The 19,750-nt window shown below is 41.1% G+C and overlaps 2 protein-coding genes across 4 annotated transcripts in view; both read right to left on the reverse strand.

Annotated features, from left to right (window-relative positions):
• LOC109924964 (protein PHTF2) overlaps nucleotides 1–11,559 on the reverse strand; it is a 78,690-nt gene extending 67,131 nt beyond the window's left edge. For 2 of the 3 annotated variants that reach the window (XM_048610364.1, XM_048610363.1), the window contains exon 1: nucleotides 11,416–11,559. In XM_048610364.1, coding sequence (XP_048466321.1) covers nucleotides 11,416–11,460 — 45 coding nt within the window. In that variant the 5' untranslated portion in view covers nucleotides 11,461–11,559. The remainder of the gene's footprint in view (nucleotides 1–11,415) is intronic. The other variant, XM_048610365.1, reaches the window with a different exon arrangement.
• LOC109913613 (guanine nucleotide-binding protein G(i) subunit alpha-1) overlaps nucleotides 1–19,750 on the reverse strand; it is a 1,176,207-nt gene that overhangs the window by 968,893 nt on the left and 187,564 nt on the right. The window lies entirely within an intron of this gene.

A 19,750-nucleotide genomic window follows, 5' to 3' on the forward strand; every position in this document is an offset into this window, starting at 1 on the left:
AGCGAGGGGGGAGGCGGAGAAAGCGAGAGCGAGGGGGGAGGCGGAGAAAGCGAGAGCGAGGGGGGAGGCGGAGAGAGCGAGAGCGAGGGCGAGGGGGTTTGCGGAGACAGCGAGAGCGAGGGGGGCGGAGAGCGGGAGGGAGGCGGGGTGGGGGGCTGTGAGTGTGAGCGCGCGGGGGGGCCGGTGAGCGTTAGCACACAGGGGCCAGTGAGCATGAGCGCACGGCGGCGGAGAAAGCGAGAGCGAGCGTGAGCGAAAGAGGGAGAGAGAGTGGGGGGAAAGAAAGAAAGCAAGGACGCAAGTAAGAAAGTGAGAAATAGACAGAGAGAGGGAGGGAGGGAGTGCTGGCGAGTTCACCATCCCACAGATGAGAGGCAAGGTTCAGAAGTCATTGGCTGAGAGGGTGAGCAGGAAGTTTTTTGATATAGGGCTAGACTCTGTGATGCTTTCCCAGAAATGAGTTTTAAAGTAATGACTACAACCGTTTAAAAAGGAGGACTATATGAGCAGATCAGTCAGGGAGTAATAGATGAGGAAGCAAATTTCAGAAAAGCACACGAACACTGGGATTGGGGAGGGAGGTGTTAATGGCCTAGTGGTATTATCGCTGGACTGTTAATTCAAAGACCCAGGTAATGTTCGGGGGACCAGGTTTTGAATCCCGCCACGGCAGATGATGGAATTTGAATTCAATAAATATCTGGAATTAATAATCTAATGATGACCATGAATCCATTGTTAATTGTTGGAAAAGCCCATCTGGTTCACTAATGTCCTTTAGGGAAGGAAACATCCTTACCTGGTCTGGCCTATATGTGACTCCAGACCCACAATGTGGTTGACTCTTAACTGCCCTCTGGGCAATTAGGGATGGGCAATAAATGCTGCCTAGCCAGTGACACCCTCCCTCCTTCTATGGTGTAGCAACCATCATTCCATGAAAGCTTTCTTTTATGGAACTGAAGCTCATGGACAGTTTAGATGGATCGTAAAACAGATTTGAGATATCACAATCCTCTGTATGACAAGTATATCGCCGGAAAAAGTTTCAAATATAAAACTGTCTTTTTTAAATTGTCAAGCCAAGAAAGAACATCTTGAAGGTCACCATTAGTTTGGCTGGGGAAGGCAGTGGTACTTGAAACAATTAATGAGGTAAAAGGGCTTTTTACAGCCAAAATGGACTTTACCATGATGATCCTGTTACCTTCGCAAATGACAGCCGTAATTGTTTAGCTGAAGCAAGTAGTTTTTTTATAACAGCTGCTAACTATCAAAGCAATTAATGGACGATGTGGCTCTGGACCAAGAATGTTGGCCTTGGAATCAGCTGGCCCAGCTTCAATATAAATTCTACCTTGAATTTGAACTCAGCCACCCTCCTTGAATAATAACAGGTTTATAGTGTGTATGTAATGCTTTGAGGCACATCGAAAACAAACATGGTGTGGTAATAAATTATTTAAGAAACTAAGTCAGCAACAAACAACTTCTGTTAGAACAGGCCAGTAACTGGATTGAACATGAAAATTTGATGAAACAGCAAGTTATGTCCTCAGTTTGCTAAGAATTCTTGAACATAAGGCATGAGAGCCGTGCATGAAGCATTATAATCTGCTCCAGATGAGCTGTGTGGACTCATGTTTTAGCTGATTATAGCCAATGGTTAGAGGGAAAAACAAATCAGCAATTGAAAAAGCTCAAGGCAGCTTTTTGGTTAGTTTGTTCTAATAAGACAGAAACTTCTACATGGTGTCGAAACAGTAATACAAAAGGAAAGTCTGGAACCTGTCTGCCAATTGGAGGTTAGAAGAAAAATTCACAGTAAAATCACAATAGATGTGGAAACAAAGCAGCAAGTTTAGGCCACTAATTTTTTGTATGCAATAGGTATGTATAATAAGTTTATATATATATTGAAAAAAACTGAAACCCAAAGATGCACAAAGAATCTCAGACGAATACAACAGACAAAAGACAGGAATTCAATGATAAATTTCAAGTTTGAGGAAGTATCGATCATCATGTCATGTGAGGAAAAGTTCAAGTCTTATTAATACAGATCCTTTGCAATTCTCACTGGGGACAAAATCTGAAAGTAAAATTTTAAACATTCTCCTTCACCTTCTCCTGAGTTTCATACCATTGTAGATAACAGCATTTAGCCAGTTTCAGTTCACTCCAGGAAACTTCAAAAATAATTAAACCATTGGACTCAGAAAAGGCTGTGGGTCCTCCCAACATGTGAGTTCTAGCAAAGAACCAAGTACTTCAACTCCAGTAAAATTGATGACAATTGTATCTACCAAACTATGTGAAATATTGCCTAAATCTAATCTGGTCAATTAGGCTCTTGTTATCTAATCATCAATAAAGTGAAAGATAAAATCCTGGATATTGCCACCATTGACACCTATTTACCACTAACCACTTTCCTAAAAATCAGCTCATGTTCCCCCTGAAACGTTCAACTTCAGAACTCATAACAACCTTGATCCAGATATAAATAAATGATTACCACTAAACAGACTATAGCACATACCCTCAAAATCTAGACAGCATTTAGCTATTGACACCAAGAGTCCTAGGAAGGTTGTGGTCGATGGAAGTAGAAGGGAAATACCTCCAGTGATCAGGCACATAACTCATATAAAGGAAGATATCGTCTCCCAGTCAGATGCCATGACAGCCCAAGGCTATTACTGCACAAAGTGTCCTTGGTCCAACCATCTTCTACCACTTAATCATTGAGCTTTTTGCAATCCCAGTGTGGAATGCTTGCACAGCATTCAGTATCATTCAAAAACAGAACTTCCTTCAATGGTACCACCAAGTCCCGCAACATTAATATCCTGGGAGTCATCAGTGACCTAAAGCTGAATTAGAACAGCTCTTCAACAGTTGGCTAGAGCAGGGCAGAGACTGGCTACATGATGACATATTTCATTTTTTGACCTATCAAAGCCCTTCCATCCATCTACGAAGCTTGTCAACAGTGTGATGCAATACTCAATCACCCGGACAGGTGATTGCATAACATTCAGCAAATATAATACCAACCAGGACAGTAGTACATTGATGACAAAATGATCTACCAGAAGAATGAAAATTTCAGAAGGTAAAGCAATCTTTCTTCTTCAATCCAAAATGAAATTGAGGTTCATTAAATACTACCAAGGAAGGAGAACAAAGCAAATGTTTCTGCCGGGATGAAAATGATGCCAAAACCAAGAAAGACATACTAAAATTGAGGGTAATCACCCTCAGAAATCAATTCAAAGTAATTGTGGTTAAAGAAAGTGAAAGAGTATCACTGTTAACCAAGGATGGCATTGGCGCAACAGTTAGACATTACTTTGTTTCAGGAGATCAGAATGTAGAATTGGTTTGACTGAAGATGATAAATAATAAGGGAAAGAAGTTGCTAGTGCTAGAGGTTTACAGGCTGACTAACAGTAATCACAAAGTAGGGATAAGTATACAACAAGAAATATTGGGTGCTTGTGATAAAGGTATGGCAATAATCATTGGCTGCTTTTAATCGATATAAAAACTTGGAAAAATCAGATTGGTAGTCGTAGCTTGAAAGAGGAGTTTGTAAAGTATTTTTGAGTTAGTTTCCCAGAACAGCACATTCTCTAACCAACCAGAGAGCAGAACTCATCTCCACTTATCTCGACTCCATTTTCTCCACCTTGGTCCAGGAACTCCCCACCTACATCCGTGACACCACCCACGCCCTCCATCTCCTCCAAAACTTCCAATTGCCTGGTCCCCAACACCTCATCTTTACCATGGACGCCCAGTCCCTATATACTTGCATTCCCCATGCAGATGGCCTAAAGGCCCTCTGCTTCTTCCTGTCCCGCAGGTCCGACCAGTCCCCCTCCATTGACACCCTTATTCGCTTAGCTGAACTCGTCCTCACCCTTAACAACTTCTTCTTCAATTCCTCCCACTTCCTACAGACAAAGGGGGTGGACATGGGTACCCACATGGGCCCAAGCTATGCCTGCCTCTTTGTAGGATACGTGGAACAATCCCTCTTCCAAAGCTACACTGGCGCCATTCCCCACCTCTTCCTCCGTTACATCAATGACTGTATCGGCACCACCTCGTGCTCACACGAGGAGCTCGAACAGTTCATCCACTTCACTAATACCTTCCACCCCAACCTTAAGTTCACCTGGACCATCTCCCCTTCCTGGACCTCTCTATTTCCATCTCTGGCAACCACCTGGAAACCGATATCCATTTCAAGCCTACCGACTCCCACAGCTACCTAGATTACACCACCTCTCACCCACCTTCCTGCAAAAAGGCCGTCCCCATTCCCAATTCCTTCGTCTCCGCCGCATCTGCTCCCGAGATGAGGCATTCCACTCCTGGACATCCCAGATGTCCTCGTTTTTCAAGCACCGCAACTTCCCCTCCACAGTGGTCGAAAACGCCCTCGACCGTGTCTCTCACATTTCCCGCAACTCATCCCTCACACCCCCTCCCCGCAATAATAACCAAAACAGAATCCCCCGCGTCCTCATGTACCACACCACCAACCTCCGGATCCAACGCATCATCCTCCGACACTTCCGCCATCTTCAATCTGACCCCACCACCAAAGACATTTTTCCCTCCCCACCCTTATCTGCTTTCTGGACGGACCACTCTCTCCGTGACTCCCTTGTCTGCTCCACACTCTCCACCAGCCCCACCACCCCCGGCACTTTCCCCTGCAACCGCAGGAAGTGCTACACCTGCCCCTACACCTCCCCCCTCAGCCCCATCCCAGGCCCTAAGAAGACCTTCCACATCAAACAGATGTTCACCTGCACATCTGCTAATGTGGTATACTGTATCCGCTGTTCCCGTTGTGGCCTCCTCTACATCGGGGAAACCAAGCGGAGGCTTGGGGACCGCTTTGTAGAACACCTACGCTCAGCTCGCACCAAACAACTGCACCTCCCAGTCACAAACCATTTCAACTCCCTCTCCCACTCCTTAGACGACATGTCCGTCCTGGGCCTCCTGCAGTGCCACAATGATGCCACCCGAAGGTTGCAGGAACAGCATCTCGTATTTCGCTTGGGAATCCTGCAGTCCAACAGTATCATTGTGGACTTCACAAGCTTCGAAATCTCCCCTCCCCCAACCGCATCCCAAAACCAGCCCAGCTCCTACCTGCCTCCCTAACCTGTCCTCCCACCTATCCACTCCTCCCACCTCAAGGCCCACTCCCATCTCCTACCTACTGGCCTCATCCCGCCCCCTTGACCTGTCCATTCTCCCTGGACCGACCTATCCCCTCCCTAACTCCCCACCTACACTCACCTTTACTGCCTCCAACCTCGCCTCCTTGACCTGTCTGTCTCCTCTCCACCTATCTTCTCCTTTATCCATCTTCTATCTGCCTCCCCCTTTCTCCCTATTTATTTCAGAATTCCCTTCCCCTCCCCCATTTCTGAAGAAGGGTCTAGACCCGAAACGTCAGCTTTCCTGCTCCTCTGATGCTGCTTGGCCCGCTGTGTTCATCCAGCTCTACACCTTTTTGTCTCAGATTCTCCAGTATCAGCAGTTCCTACTATCTCCGTAGCAGATTATACCCAGTCTTGGCATTTGTAATGTGACAGGATGACTTCAAGACTCACAGCAAAGACACCAATAGGTAGCAGCATGCATAACATGATTGAATTTTATACCCAGCTTGAAAAGATGACAACTGGGTCAAAAACTACTATTTTAAATTTTAAACAATGGTAACTATATGGGCATGAAAACAGAACTAACTGGAGTGAATAGGAAGGTAGGCTAGGAAGATAGATCAGTTGAGAAGCAGTGGCAGACATTTAAGGGGATAATTAAGGATACTCAGAAAAAGTATACCCCTACTATCAAGAAAGGTTTGTCACTTAAAAGTTATCATCTGTGGTCAACTAATGACGGATGAACAAAGCATCTAACAAAAAAATTAAGCAAAAAGCGTATAACTGTGCAAAGACAAATGACAAATGAAATGATTAGACAAAATGTAATTAATGGCACAGAATGATGAAAAAATAAAATCAAGTGAAAGAAATTAGCGTGCGAGAAGAAGCAAACTAGAAATATACAAGTAAGAAAACCTACAGGTATTTAAAAAGGAAAAGTGTAAGGGAACGAAATATCAGTCCACTAGAGTGCAAATCGGTAAGTTAAAGTAGGCAATAAGGAAATGGCAGATGAAATGGACAATATTTTGCATTCTCAACAGTAAAGACAGAAGTGAAAAAAAGCAAGTAATCGCCGTAACTCTGTGAGGTGGAAGGGAGAAAGGAACTTTAGAAAAATTAAAATCACAACTGGAGGCTGACAAGTCCCTGACCCTGATAGACTAAATCTAAATGTCTTGAAAGAGGTGACTAATGGGCTAGTAGATGTGTGAATGTTAATTTTCCAAAACTTGCTAGATTATGGAAAAGTTCCATCAGACTGGAGAGTAGTAAATATAACTACTCGAATCAAGAGACCGAAGCAGGAAAAGGAAACTATAGGCCAATTAGCTTGACATCTGTTGTGGGGAAGGTATTAAGAATAATCTTTAAAGTTATAGCTGGGTACTTAGAAAAACTCAAGTCAATCCTTAAAAAAGTCAGCATAGTTTTGCAAAAAGGGTAGTTATGTTTCATCACTTTTTTTGGAGTCTTTGAAGGAATAACAATACTGTGGAAAAGGGAAACCTTTAGACATACTTTTCATTATTTCTAGAAGGCATTTGACAAAAGTTCCACATAAAAGGTTTCTTGCACAAACTAGAAGCTCATGGTGTAGGAGATTAAACACTATCTTGGATAGGAGATTGGCCTGCTGGATGAGTACAGGGCATGCATAAATGGGTCATTTTCTGACTGGAAGGACATAACAAGTGAAATATCACAGAATCATAGAATCCCTACAGTGTGGAAACAAGTCATTTGGCCCACCAAGTCCATAGTGACCTTAGGAAGAACATTACATCCAGGCACACCTCCCTGCCCTATCCCTGTAACCTTGCATTTCCCTTCACTAATCCACTTAGCCAGCTCATCCATGCACACTATGAGCAATTCAGCATGCCCAATCCACCTAGCCTGCACATAAGAACATAAGAAATAGGAGCAGGAGTAGGCCATCTGGCCCATCGAGCCTGTTCTGCCATTCAGTAAGATCATGGCTGATTTTTTTGTGAACTCACCTCCACTTACCCGCCCGCTCACCACAACCCTTAATTCCCTTACTGTTCAAAAATCTATCTTTGCCTTAAAAAAAATTCAACCAGGTAGCCTCAACTGCTTCACTGGCCAGGGAATTCCACAGATTCACAACCCTTTGGGGTGAAGAAGTTCCTCAACTCAATCCTAAATCTGGTCCCCCTTATTTTGAGGTTATACCCCCTAGTTCTAGTTTCACCCGCTAGTGGAAACAACCTCTCTGCTTCTATTTTATCTATTTCCTTCATAATTTTATATGTTTCTATAAGATCACCCCTCATTCTTGTAAATTCTAATAAGTATTGTCCAAGTCTACTCAATCTCTCCTCATAAGCAACTGTCAACTCCGGAATCAACCTAGTGAACATCCTCTGCATCCCTCCAGTACATCCCTTCTCAAGTAAGGAGACCAGAACTGTACACAGTACTCCAGGTGTGGCCTCACCAGCACTCTTTACAGCTAAGTGTAACCTCCCTATTTTTAAAATCCATCCTTCTAGCAATGAAGGATAATATTCCATTTGCACATCTTTCGCCTGTGGGAGGAAACTGGAGTACCCAGAGGAAACCCACTGCCTGAGGGTGGATTTGAACCCTTTCCCTGGCACTGTGAGACAGCAGTGCTAACCACTGAGCCATCATGCTGCTACTAGAGAATCTGTGCTGGGATCTCAGTTTTTTTACAATTTATATTGACGACAGATGAGGGGAGCAAAGTCATGGCAGCTAAATTTGCAAAATGCCAAAAATAAATTGGAAAGTACATTGTGTAGAGTACATAAGGAAGATATAAATTATGGATATAAGCAGATCAATTAAGTGTGCAAAAATCTGGCACAGATGGTATGTGGGAAACTGTGAAATTGGTCACTGCAAAAAGAATAAGAGGAGTAGAATATTACTTAACTAGAGAATGACTGCAGAATTTGAAGCTGCAGAGAGATCACAAAAAGTGTGCAAGTACAGTAAATAATTAACAAGGCTAATGAATGCCATCCGTTATTATGAGAGGAATTGAACAGTAAAGGTGTCATGCTTCATTTATGTAGGACATCTAGAATACTGTGTACAGTTTTGCACCTCCTTATTTAAGTCAGAATGCAAATGCACTGGAGGCAGTTCACTAGACTGATAGCCGGAATGAGTTGATTGTCTTATGAGAATGGTTGGAAAGACTGGACTGTCCAACTGGAGTTTAAGAGAGCAAGAGATGACTGGATTGAAGTTTATAAGATCCTGAATGGTCTTGACAAGGTACACATGGAAAGGATATTTCCTCTTTTGGGTCAATCTATAACTCAGGGGCATGATGAAAAATTAGGGATCTCTGTCAGGACAGTAATGAGGAGAATTTTTTTCACAGAGAGTGTGACTTTTGAACTCTCTGCCTCAAAAGTTAGTGGCAGTGGAATCATCAAACATTTTTTAAGGCAGAAGTAGATAGATTCTTGTTAGGCAAAGGAATCAAAGGTTATCAGGTGTGGTTAGAATGTGGGATTCAAAACAAACAAATAGGCCATGATTTTATTGAAGGGCCTACTTCTGCCCTTAATTCCAAAGTTTGGTTTGAAAGTTAAATTTGGTCTGGGTAACATCTTTGTAGACAGACACCATCTCAAGATTCATCAACAAAATGGATACAGATTACCTCCTTAATCCAAGTTGCTACAGTAACACTTTATATTTATATAGCACCTTTAATGAAATAAAGTGTTCCAAAGCAATATTTACGAGGCAGATTTAAAAATATTCTTTTAAAGCTGACCTAATGGTTAAAAATAGTACATATTGATCACTAAATTACCTCTTTGTACTGCCACTAATTCCCATTTCTCTACTGTAATTACCACATCCTTTCTTTAAATTGCTATACCTGACAAACTTCAGAGCCTCAATTTATACTTCTACATAACACTAAAAATTTGTCACAGGAGGTTTCAGTTTAATGCAGGTCTAATCAAAGTCTTGTGTGATGCTATAGGGAAGGCGCCTATACTTTCCAATATAAAAGCTTTTCTGAAAAAAAAAATCTTTATCCTAGTACAGTACTGAGGTAGAGATAGGGACAGGGCCAAGTTCACCATTCTCTGGTTAAGAGGCCAATAGGACACTAGGCACTTATTTTGTGAGGAGATATTTGCGTGTACTCGTAGCAAACAAAAAAGGGGTGTGTTCTCTCAAAACCAAAATAAGTTTAAAACATGCACTGGTTGACAAGTTACAGCAAGTCAATTACCTCATTGATATAATGCGTCACATATTCCTCATTCATAGAGAGAGATTAATTAAATTTGGCAAGTATTAAGCAAGTTGCGCAACCCTGATGAAAGATGTACATTGCAGACTCATAGTAGGTCATAAATATTATAAATTATTTTCTAACATTACCAATAAATGAGTACATCATATACTCGTAAAATGCTTTCTCTTTATTCAGACCACACTTTAGAATTAAAGTACTAGACAAAACATTAATTAAAATATACGAGACTATTAAGTAAATTGTGAGATTAGATCTATTGGAAGTAATAAAAAAACGTTCTTCTGGAGATAACATGATAATATCAGATCATGCACAATAAGCCTCAGGAACTGTAAGCACAAATCAGCAACACTGATTAAGATATGACTATGTTAAAACTTAACTACAGAAAACCAAAAAGTTCACAGGTTCTATTCCCCAGCTAATGCCAATTTAGCTAAAACAACAGTGGTGGATTCTGCTTCTATGGGTGTGAGCTAAGAAAAATCTGATTGTTATCTGGATATACAACTGAGTAAGGACTAGATTGGGCTTCACTTTAATGGCCTGTGCAGCTGGATAAACTGCTGACATATACAGTATAATAACAAATGCAAAAAATAAATTGTGTAGATAAAGCTGTACACAGCGACTTGGGATTCAGCAATTATACATTATCAACATAACAATTCTACACATTCCTTTGTTTCAGTAACTAATTCATAGATGTCAGGTGTTTTGAGAGAAGATGAACACGACAGTGTTGTTTTTGGCACAGTCCTGCAACAGGTAACGTCCTTCTGAAGTAATTATTATAAGTACTACCAGAATTGCCTGATTGCAGATATGGTTTTATTTAATTATAAATATATGTCTAAAAGAATCACTCTAAAAACAGGTTGTCTCCAAACACATTTAAATTGCTTCGTTAGAGTGATAGGATATTTAATGATTTATTTTTACCAGATGGATGCCAAATATTTGAGTGCAACAAAGAAATGCCAAGTTGACAAAAATTATTCGGCCAAAACTGAAAAAAGCCTCTCCAATATGTGCATTCAAGGATCAATTCAATTAATACCAACATTACCAAGTAAACATGCTCTATGTAGATGTAGATCCTAATCACTGTGTTTAAATCTGTACTGCTTGCATGAAAAAATAGCATCTAGTTTCAGGAAATAGTGAGAATTTCAGTTCATAATCTTAGTTCAAGCTATACCACTGCTACTATCACTGAAGACTGTCACAACAGAAACACTGTTCTGTTTAATACTTAATACTCCAGTTCATTGCTTGATTATTACTTTAACCAGACAACACAAGGCTCAGTTTATCAAAAGTTCTACAGGTTATCCATCAGGAGACAAAACTGATTGGAAAAAAAAAAGTGAACAGCTGAAAAATAAATCTGAAAGGCAAAAGGTTATATATGAACACCCCAGATCGATAGTACCAATTTTACTTCCATACATCCTTAACGAAATCAAAATGAGGTACAGATCGGCCAAGATCCAATTAGTGATAGAATAGTCACAAGAGGCTGAAGGGCCTACTACAATTAAAAAGCTAATTTCAGTTAAAATCAGAGATACTGTAATGACAAATACTTGAAAATTGTAGAAAAGAGTTGAAGATAACAAAGTGTGGAGCTGGAGGAACACAGCAGGTCAGGCAGCATCAGAGGGGCAGGAAAGCTGACATTTCGGATCGGGACCCTTCTTCAGAAATGGGTCCCAACCGAAACGTCAACTTTTCTGCTCCTGTGATGCTGCCTGGCCTGGTGTGTTCCTCCAGCTCCACATTGTATTATCTCAGACTCCAGCATCTGCAGTTCTTACTATGTCCTAGAAAAGAGTTGAACCTTTGTATCATCTCCTCTCAGATGTATGTATAAATAATGCTATCAATGAAGATCAAGAATTTCAAGACAAAAATTGAAAGACCTACCTTTTTTTGATACCACACTATAGCATCTGTCACTTTAGACGCCATTTATTCCTCTCAATCATACAATGGGCATGTTAGGCTAAAAGGAGAGAGAAGAAGAGATCAGCACTGCTTGCAAGTTACTTCAGTAATGATAAAAGGAAGTCTGCTGGTTCTGTGCTTACGTTACACCCAACCTCATTACTAATTTAGTAAAACATCTTGTAGTGACTTGTTACCATAACAACTGAAAGTTGCTATGCTAGAACTGTACTGTCTACATATTTCTAAACACTATAGACATTCCACCCATCTGTTGTCTTTTTGAATTAATTCAGTCATCTCATTATTTATTACACAATCTTGTATAGAATAGCACTTCGGTTGACAATTTGTGACATTCCCTTCACTGTATGTCGGGCATGCTCTTGTCTCAAATTAGAATGTTTCAAACTTACCATCAGGGAAATCATAAGAAGTAATACATATTAAAAAAAAGGGTGCTGACAAAATTGTTATCTATGCAATGTTTGTAAGCATACAGTAATTTGCCAAGTCGATAAATATAAAACAAATTAGAAAAAAGTACAGCTGCAAAGATTGGTACGTCCACATTACACTTCGAGAATCCTAGCAACCCCTTCCAACCATCAATTTTAAAGTAAGGTAATCATTCAATTTGCTAAAAATTAAGAATATTGCTGTTTTTGTGAACTTTCAAATCTAAAAATATTTTTCAAAACTGTAATTGACTTCAAATTAGTAAACTATATTACTTAAGGGTTTGCTCATCTTTCCAACAATTATCTCTGCAAACTAATCAAATAAAGATACCACACCCCAACTAACAAAATCAATTAGATTCATTAATATCTTGCAGATATACAATGAATGTTCATATAGCACACCTCATAGCATTTCTGTCATGCCTGGATGTTAAATTTAAGTGAGGAAAGTTTCAAAAGTACCATTTATTTACATAGCACCTTTAATGTAATAAAACATTCCAGGTGAGTAATAGGCATTTAAGGAAAAGACAATGATGGCTCAGAGAGAGATAGAGAGAAAAGATAGGATCAGCAAATCCAGAGCCATGGGTGTAAAGCAGCTTAAAGAATAAAGAAGAAAGGGCAGCTTGCAACAAATACCATTGATTCAATAATGAAGAAAATTTTGATGAATTCATAGAATTATAGAATCCCTTCAGTGTGGAAACAGGCCCTTCGGGCCAACAAGTCCACACCGACCCTTGCAGCATCCCACTCAGACCCATCCCCCCTATAACCCACACACCCCTGAGCACTACGGGCAATTTAGCATGGCCAATCCACCTAGCCTGCACATCTTTGGACTGTGGGAGGAAACCGGAACACCCGGAGGAAACCCACGCAGACACGGGGAGAATGTGCAAGCTCCACACAGACAGTCGTCCGGCTGGAATCGAACCCAGGTCCCTGGCGCTGTGAGGCTGCAGTGCTAACCACTGAGCCACCACGCCGCCTGGAAATCTAAAGATAAAATTAAAGAGGAAATTAGGAAAGCAAAGAGACAACGTGATAGACATTTGCAATTAAGTTCAAGGAGAAAGATCAAAGCCTTTGTGTGTATATATAAACAAAAAGAGGATAACTGGAACAGGACCAATGAAGAACCATAAGGTTAAGCTGGGTAGAGAGGATTCTCATGTGATTCTGAATGAATATTTTGCACAAAAGAGAACAGAGACACTGTAACCAGGGAGGAGGTGTGTGAAATATTAAATGAAATTAGCATAGCAAAGAAGAAAATATTAAGGAGTTTGACATATTGAAAGTGGTTATGTCACCAGGCGCAGATGAAAATGTATCTTAAAAACAGACTAAGAGTAAAAGAAAAAAAAATTGAGATACTGACCATTAAAAAGATCGGTTCTCCTATTTGAAACAGCAGGAATGCATTATTTCAGGAGGACCAAACTGGCCATGAGTGACATACCATTTCTACCAAGAAAGTCTTTGATGGGATTATGTGTTTTTATTGAGATCTGTCTCTTGATTAAACTTTAAAAATATAGAAACACAGGTACTAAGTTAGCCTGGACCAGCTTTTTTTGACCAGTAAAACTGTGCTATTTTCTGGGTCCGTAGATTGTTAAGGTGCAAAGATGGCCATTAGTACGGTGATGTGTTCTTCCTGTTGGATGTGGGAGATTAGGGAGAATTTCCATGTCACTGATGATTATGTCTGCAGAAAGTGTGCCTGTTGTGAATCCTATCGGATTGCATGGATCGACTGATGCAGCAAATAGAGGCATTGAAGAATTTACAGGAGCAAGGGGGTGTGATGGATGGCAACTGCGAAGGGAGACAAACTAAAGATACAGTCAGGTAGATGAGTTACATCCAGGAAAGGTAGGAGAGGGAGGCAGGTAGTGCAGGAGTCTCCTGTGGCTATCCCCATCTCAAACAAGTATGCTGTTTTGGAAAACGTAAGGGGTGATGGACTCTCAGGGTAATGTAGTACTGACAGGCAAGTTTCTGGTACCAAGACTAGCTCTAATGTAGCGAGGGGTACATCAGATTCAAAAAGCAATCGATTGCGATGGGGTGTCTCTAGTCAGAGGCACAGTCAGACGTTTCTGCAGCTGACAGAGACACATCAGAATGGTTGCTGCCTCCCGGGTACCAGGATCAAAGATGTCTCAGACAGGGTGCAGATTATTCTCAAAGGGGAGAGGGACCAGCAGGAGGTCGTTGTACACATTGGAACTAACACTATAGGAAAAGGACGAGGTTCTGAGGAGAGAATGCAGGAAGTTAGGCAGGAATTTAAAAAGGAGGTCCTCAAGGGTAGTGATATATGGAATAGGGGGAATAGAGCAGATGAATGCATGGCTGAGCTGTTGCAGGGGAGAAGGATTCACAGTTTGGGATCATTGGAATCTCTTCCGGGGTAGAAGTGAGCTGTATACAAAGGACGGATTTCGCCTGAAGTGGAAGGAGACTTATGTAATGGTGGGGAGGTGTGCTAGAGCTGCTCGGGAGGATTTGTATGTATGTACATGCGTGTGCGTGTGCGTGTGATCAGTCTGAGACTGCTACAGTTGGGAAAAGGAGCAAGTTAAACAGTCCGGGCAGGCAGGAACAAAGCAGAGAACAAGGTAGGACTGATCAGTTAAACTGCATTTATTTCAATGCATTAGGCCTAACAGGTAAGACAGATGAACTTAGGGCACGGTTGGGAACATGGGACTGCGATATCACAGCAATTACAGAGATGTCGCATCTTATTGGGATTGTACTATAGACTCCATCCCCAAGTAGTGAGTGGGGGGATTGACAAACAAACTTGTGAGGAGATCTCCGTTATTTCTAAGAATTATAGGGTGGTTATGGTAGGGGATTTTAACTTTCCAAACATAAAGCAGTCCTAGACTAAGGGCTTGGATGGAGAGGAATTTGTTAAGTGTATACAAGAAAATTTTCTTATTCAGTATGTGGATATACCTACTACAGAGGTGGGAAACTTGACCTACTCTTGGGAAATAAGGCAGGGCAGGTGACTGAGGTGTCAGTAGGGGAGCACTTTGGCACCAGTGACTATAATTCTATTAGCTTTAAAATAGTGACGAAAAGGATTGACCAGATCTAAAAGTTAAGGTTCAAATTTGGAGAAAGGTAAATTTTGGCAAGAACTTTCAAAAGTTAATTGGGGGCTGATGTTAGCAGGTAAAGGAAGGCTGGAAAATGGGAAGCCTCCAAAAGTGAAATAATGATAGTCCAGAGACAGTTTGTTCCTGTTAAGGTGAAGGGCAAGGCTGGTAGGTGTATGGAATGCTGGATGACTAGAGAAATTGAGGTTTTGGTCACGAATAAGACAGAAGCATATCTCAGGCATTGACAGCAGAGATCACATGAATTCCTTGAAGAGTATAAAGGTAGTAGGAGTGTGCGTAAGAGGGAAATTAGGAGGGCAAAAGGGGGACATGAGATAGCTTTGGCAAATAGGGTTAAGGAGAAAACAAAGGGATTCTACAAATACATTAAGGACAAAAGGGTAACTAAGGAGAGAATATGGCCCCTTAAAGATCAGCAAGGCTGCTGATGTGTGGAACTGCAGGAGATGGGGGTGTTACTAAATGAGAATTTGGCATCAGTATTTACTGTGGAGAATGACATGGAAGATAGAGAACATGGGAAAATAAATGGCGACATCTTGAAAAATGTCCATATTACAGAGGTGGTGGTGCTGGACATCTTAAAACGCATGAAGATGGATAAATCCCCAGGACCCAATCAGGTGTACCTTAGAACTCTGTGGGAAGCTAGGAAAATGAAGCTGGGCTCCTTGCTGAAATATTTGTATCATCAATAGCTACAGGTGAGGTGTCAGAAGACTGAAAGTTGGCTAACGTGGTGCCACTATTTAAGAAAGATGGTAAGGAAAAGCCAGAGAACTGTAGACCAGTGAGCCTGGCATCGGTGGTGGGCGAGTTGTTGGAGGGAAACCTGAGCGACAGGATTCACATGTATTTGGAAAAGCAAGGACTAATTAAGGGTAATCAACATAGCTTTGTGCATGGGAAATCATGTCTCACTGACTTGATTGTGTTTTTTTGAAGTAACAAAGACATCTGATGTTTTCAGAGCAGTGGACGTGATCTATATGGACAAAGTTCCTCATGGTAGACTGGTTAGCAGGGTTAGATCACATAGAATTTTTTGTTTCCTATCTATTTGTGGGATGTGGGCATCGCTGGCTGGCCAGAATTTTTTGCCCATCCCTAGTTGCCCTTGAGAAGGTGGTGGTGAGCTGCCTTCTTGAACTGCTGCAGTCCACCTGCTGTGGGTTGACCCACAATGGCCATTAGGGAGGGAATATAGGGAGAACAAGCCATTTGGATACAGAATTGGCTTGAAGGTAGAAAAGAGGGTGGTGGTAGAGGGTTGTTTATCAGACTGGAGGCCTGTGACCAGCAGTGTGCCACAGGTTCAAGCTGGGTCCACTGCTTTTCATCATTTATATATATGATTTGGATATGAACATAGGAGGTACGGTAAGTAAGTTTGCAAATGACACCAAAATTGGATATAGTGGACAGTGAAGGTTACCACAGAGTACAACGGCATCTTAATCAGATGGGCCAATGGGCTGAGGTGTGGCAGATGGAGTTTAATTTAGATAAATATGAGGTGCTGCATTTTGGGAAAGCAAATCAGGGCAGGGCTTATACATTTAATGGTAAGGTCCTGGGGAGTGTTGCCAAACAAAGACCTCGGAGTCGCAGGTTCATAGTTCTTTGAAAGTGAAGACCCGGGTAGACAGGATAGTGAAGGTAGCATTTGGTATGCTTGCCTTTATACTCAGTGCACTGAACAATAAGAGTTGGGAGGTCATGTTGTGGCTGTACAGGACATTGGTTAGGCCACTTTTGGAATACTGCATACTGGAATACTGGTCTCCCTTCTATAGGAAGGATATTGTGAAACTTGAAAGGGTTCAGAAAAGATTTACAAGGATGTTGCCAGAGTTGGAGGGTTTGAGCTAAAGGAGAGGCTGAATAGACTTGGGCTATTTTCCCTGGAGCGTCGGATTCTGCGGGATGACCTTATAGAGGTTTATAAAATCACGAGCGGCATGGATAGGGTAAATACATAAGGTCTTTTTCCCCAGGATGGGGGGAGTTGAAAACTAGAGGGCATAGTTTTAAAGGTGAGAGGGGAAAGATATAAAAGGGACCTAACAGGCAACTTTTTCACACTGCGGATGGTGAGTGTATGGAACGAGCTGCCAGATGAAGTGGTGGAAGCTGGTACAATCATAACATTTAAAAGGCATCTGGATTGGTATATAAATAGGAAGGGTTTAGAGGGATATGGGCCAAATGCTGGAAAATGGGACTAGATTTATACAGGATATCTGGTCAGCATGGATGACTTGGACCAAAGGGTCTGTTTCTGTGCTATACATCTCTATGACCCTATGATAAAAGCAAAGATGAGATTGAACAATGTGATGTGATTGGTATATATTTTAATATCATTTAATTTTTAAGTTTGAATGTTTGAATTTGGAATTAGTGACTCGGTATGGTGACTCAATGGTTAGCACTGCTGCCTCACAGTGCCAGGGACCCAGATGCGATTCTACCCTCGGGCGACTGTCTGTGTAGCATTTGCACATTCTCCCAGTGTCTGCGTAGGTTTCTTCCGGGTGCTCCAGTTTCCTCCCACTGACTAAAGATGTTCAGGGTTAGGTAGACTGGCCATGCTAAATTGCCCATAGTGTCCAAGAATGTGCAGGCTAGGTGAGTTAGCCATGGGAAATGCAGGGTTACAGGATTAGGGAAAGGGGCAGGATGCTCTTCGGAGGTTGGTGTGGACTTGATGGGCTGAATGGCCTGTTTCCACATTGTTGGGATTCTAATCATTTTTTTACCCTGTGTGTCTGAAGTATTTTTCTAGCCATGGTGATTTAATTTACAACTTGATAGAGAGGTAGGTTTCAGACCTAAGAAGTTTTTGTGTACATCAGGAGAGATTATAAGGGATCCAGGTAAATATATGTGTACCAGAGTTCTGTATAAAATTTCTGGAGTTGGAATTTCTTTTCAACTTGGAAAATACCCATAGCTTGGAAATAAAACTTTTCTAAGTTGCCATTTCTACAGAGCCCTTGGATAAAGATGGATATAGAAAGCAGTGCTCCTGAGAAAGAGAGGAGATAGAAGTAAAAGAGATTACCTTAGAGTAAGGAGTTTAGTAACAGTCCCAAACTAGATGTTTTTAAACAAACTCCTGAAGGGAATTTTGAAATTGAGAATGTTTAAGTTCAGTTGTATGAAAGCTCCAGGAAAAAAAGTTATCAGATTTTCCAGCCTGGGAGTTGAAGCCCGGTTGAACTAAACCTAATTGAGGTGCAAAAGAAAAGGATTTTTTTTCTCTCTGGTATATGTATTGTACTAAGGGTTGCTTTGGTTACTGCACAGGAATGTATTTGGGATCTGTAAAAGAGTTTTTTGCTATTAAAATCAGAATATTAATCCAAGTGTTTAAACAGAAGTTTTTATCCGTGGATAGTTTGGTTTACTCTTATCATTTATTTTGCTTAATAAACCTCTGTTACTGTTAAAATCAAATCTATAACTTTGCATGCTTATGTTTTTAAGAAACCACTTAGTTAAAACCCAACTAAATATCAAGCCAAATTTCAATCTGGAATCTGACCTGTCCAGTAATAACATTAGGTAAGATCATAACAATAAGGACAGTGACAAAGCAGGCATCTTCAGTAACGCCATAAATCTACAATTCACTGAAACAAGATATTATTATATTCTACTATGGAAACCAAGTGTTTCTTGCTGAGAAGTTCAAGTGTTATCATTATTATTACTGATATTCAGAACAAGAGCCTGGCTTTCAAGAAGAGAATTATCTGGAATTTGCAAAGAAAATTTGCCTTCTGTTTATTACAAAAATAAACTGCTGAGAGATTCTAGAGCTTTGAATTAGAAACCTGAATCCTTTGTTGAATAAATCACTTCAGGACTGGAGACATGCATGCAATATCAGAAAACACAACCTCGCCAATTGCAAGTGTCCCATTAATCTGGGACTTGGTGGGCTGAATGGCCTGTTTCCACTTCGTAGGGATTCTAATCATTTTTTATCCCCCCGTGTATCTGAAGTATTTGATGATTAACTTCTGAAGTATTTTTCTAGCCACAGTGATTTAATTTAAAACAACTTGACAATGGACCTAAAAGTAAGGGACAAGGATTGAAATAGTTACTTGTTACATTTTGTAGATATGGCTACAAGGTTCAGCTTATCTATGGTAACAAACAACAATTATAGAATCGTACAGCATGGAAACTGACCCTTCAGTCCACTCGTCCACGCCAACCAAGTTTACAAAACAAAACTGGTCCCATTCACCTGCATTTGGCCCATATCCCCCGAAACCTTTCCTATTCATGTACCTATCCAAATGTCGTTTAAATGTTGTAACTGTACCTGCATCTACCATTTCCATACACGAAAAAGTTGTGAAAAAGTTGCTCCTCAGGTCCCTTTTAAATCTTTCTCCTCTCCCTTTAAAAATAAGCCGCCTAGCTTTTGAACTCACCCACCCTTGGAAAAAGACTTTTGTTACTCACCTATCTATGACTCAATAAACTTCTAGGGTCAGCCCTCAGTTTCCTACTGTCCAGTAAAAAAAAAGAGTCCAGCCTATATTACTCAAACCCTCCAGTCCTGGCAACATTCTGGTAAATCTTTTCTGAACCCTCTCAAATTTAATAATATCCCGAATTAGGTAAGGGAAAGAAGTTTGTTGGCATAGATCTTGGAGCGCCAACAAAATTTCTAACAGG

Source organism: Rhincodon typus, chromosome 22 (genome assembly GCF_021869965.1).
Source record: "Rhincodon typus isolate 14 chromosome 22, sRhiTyp1.1, whole genome shotgun sequence".
NCBI classification, from domain to species: domain Eukaryota; kingdom Metazoa; phylum Chordata; class Chondrichthyes; order Orectolobiformes; family Rhincodontidae; genus Rhincodon; species Rhincodon typus.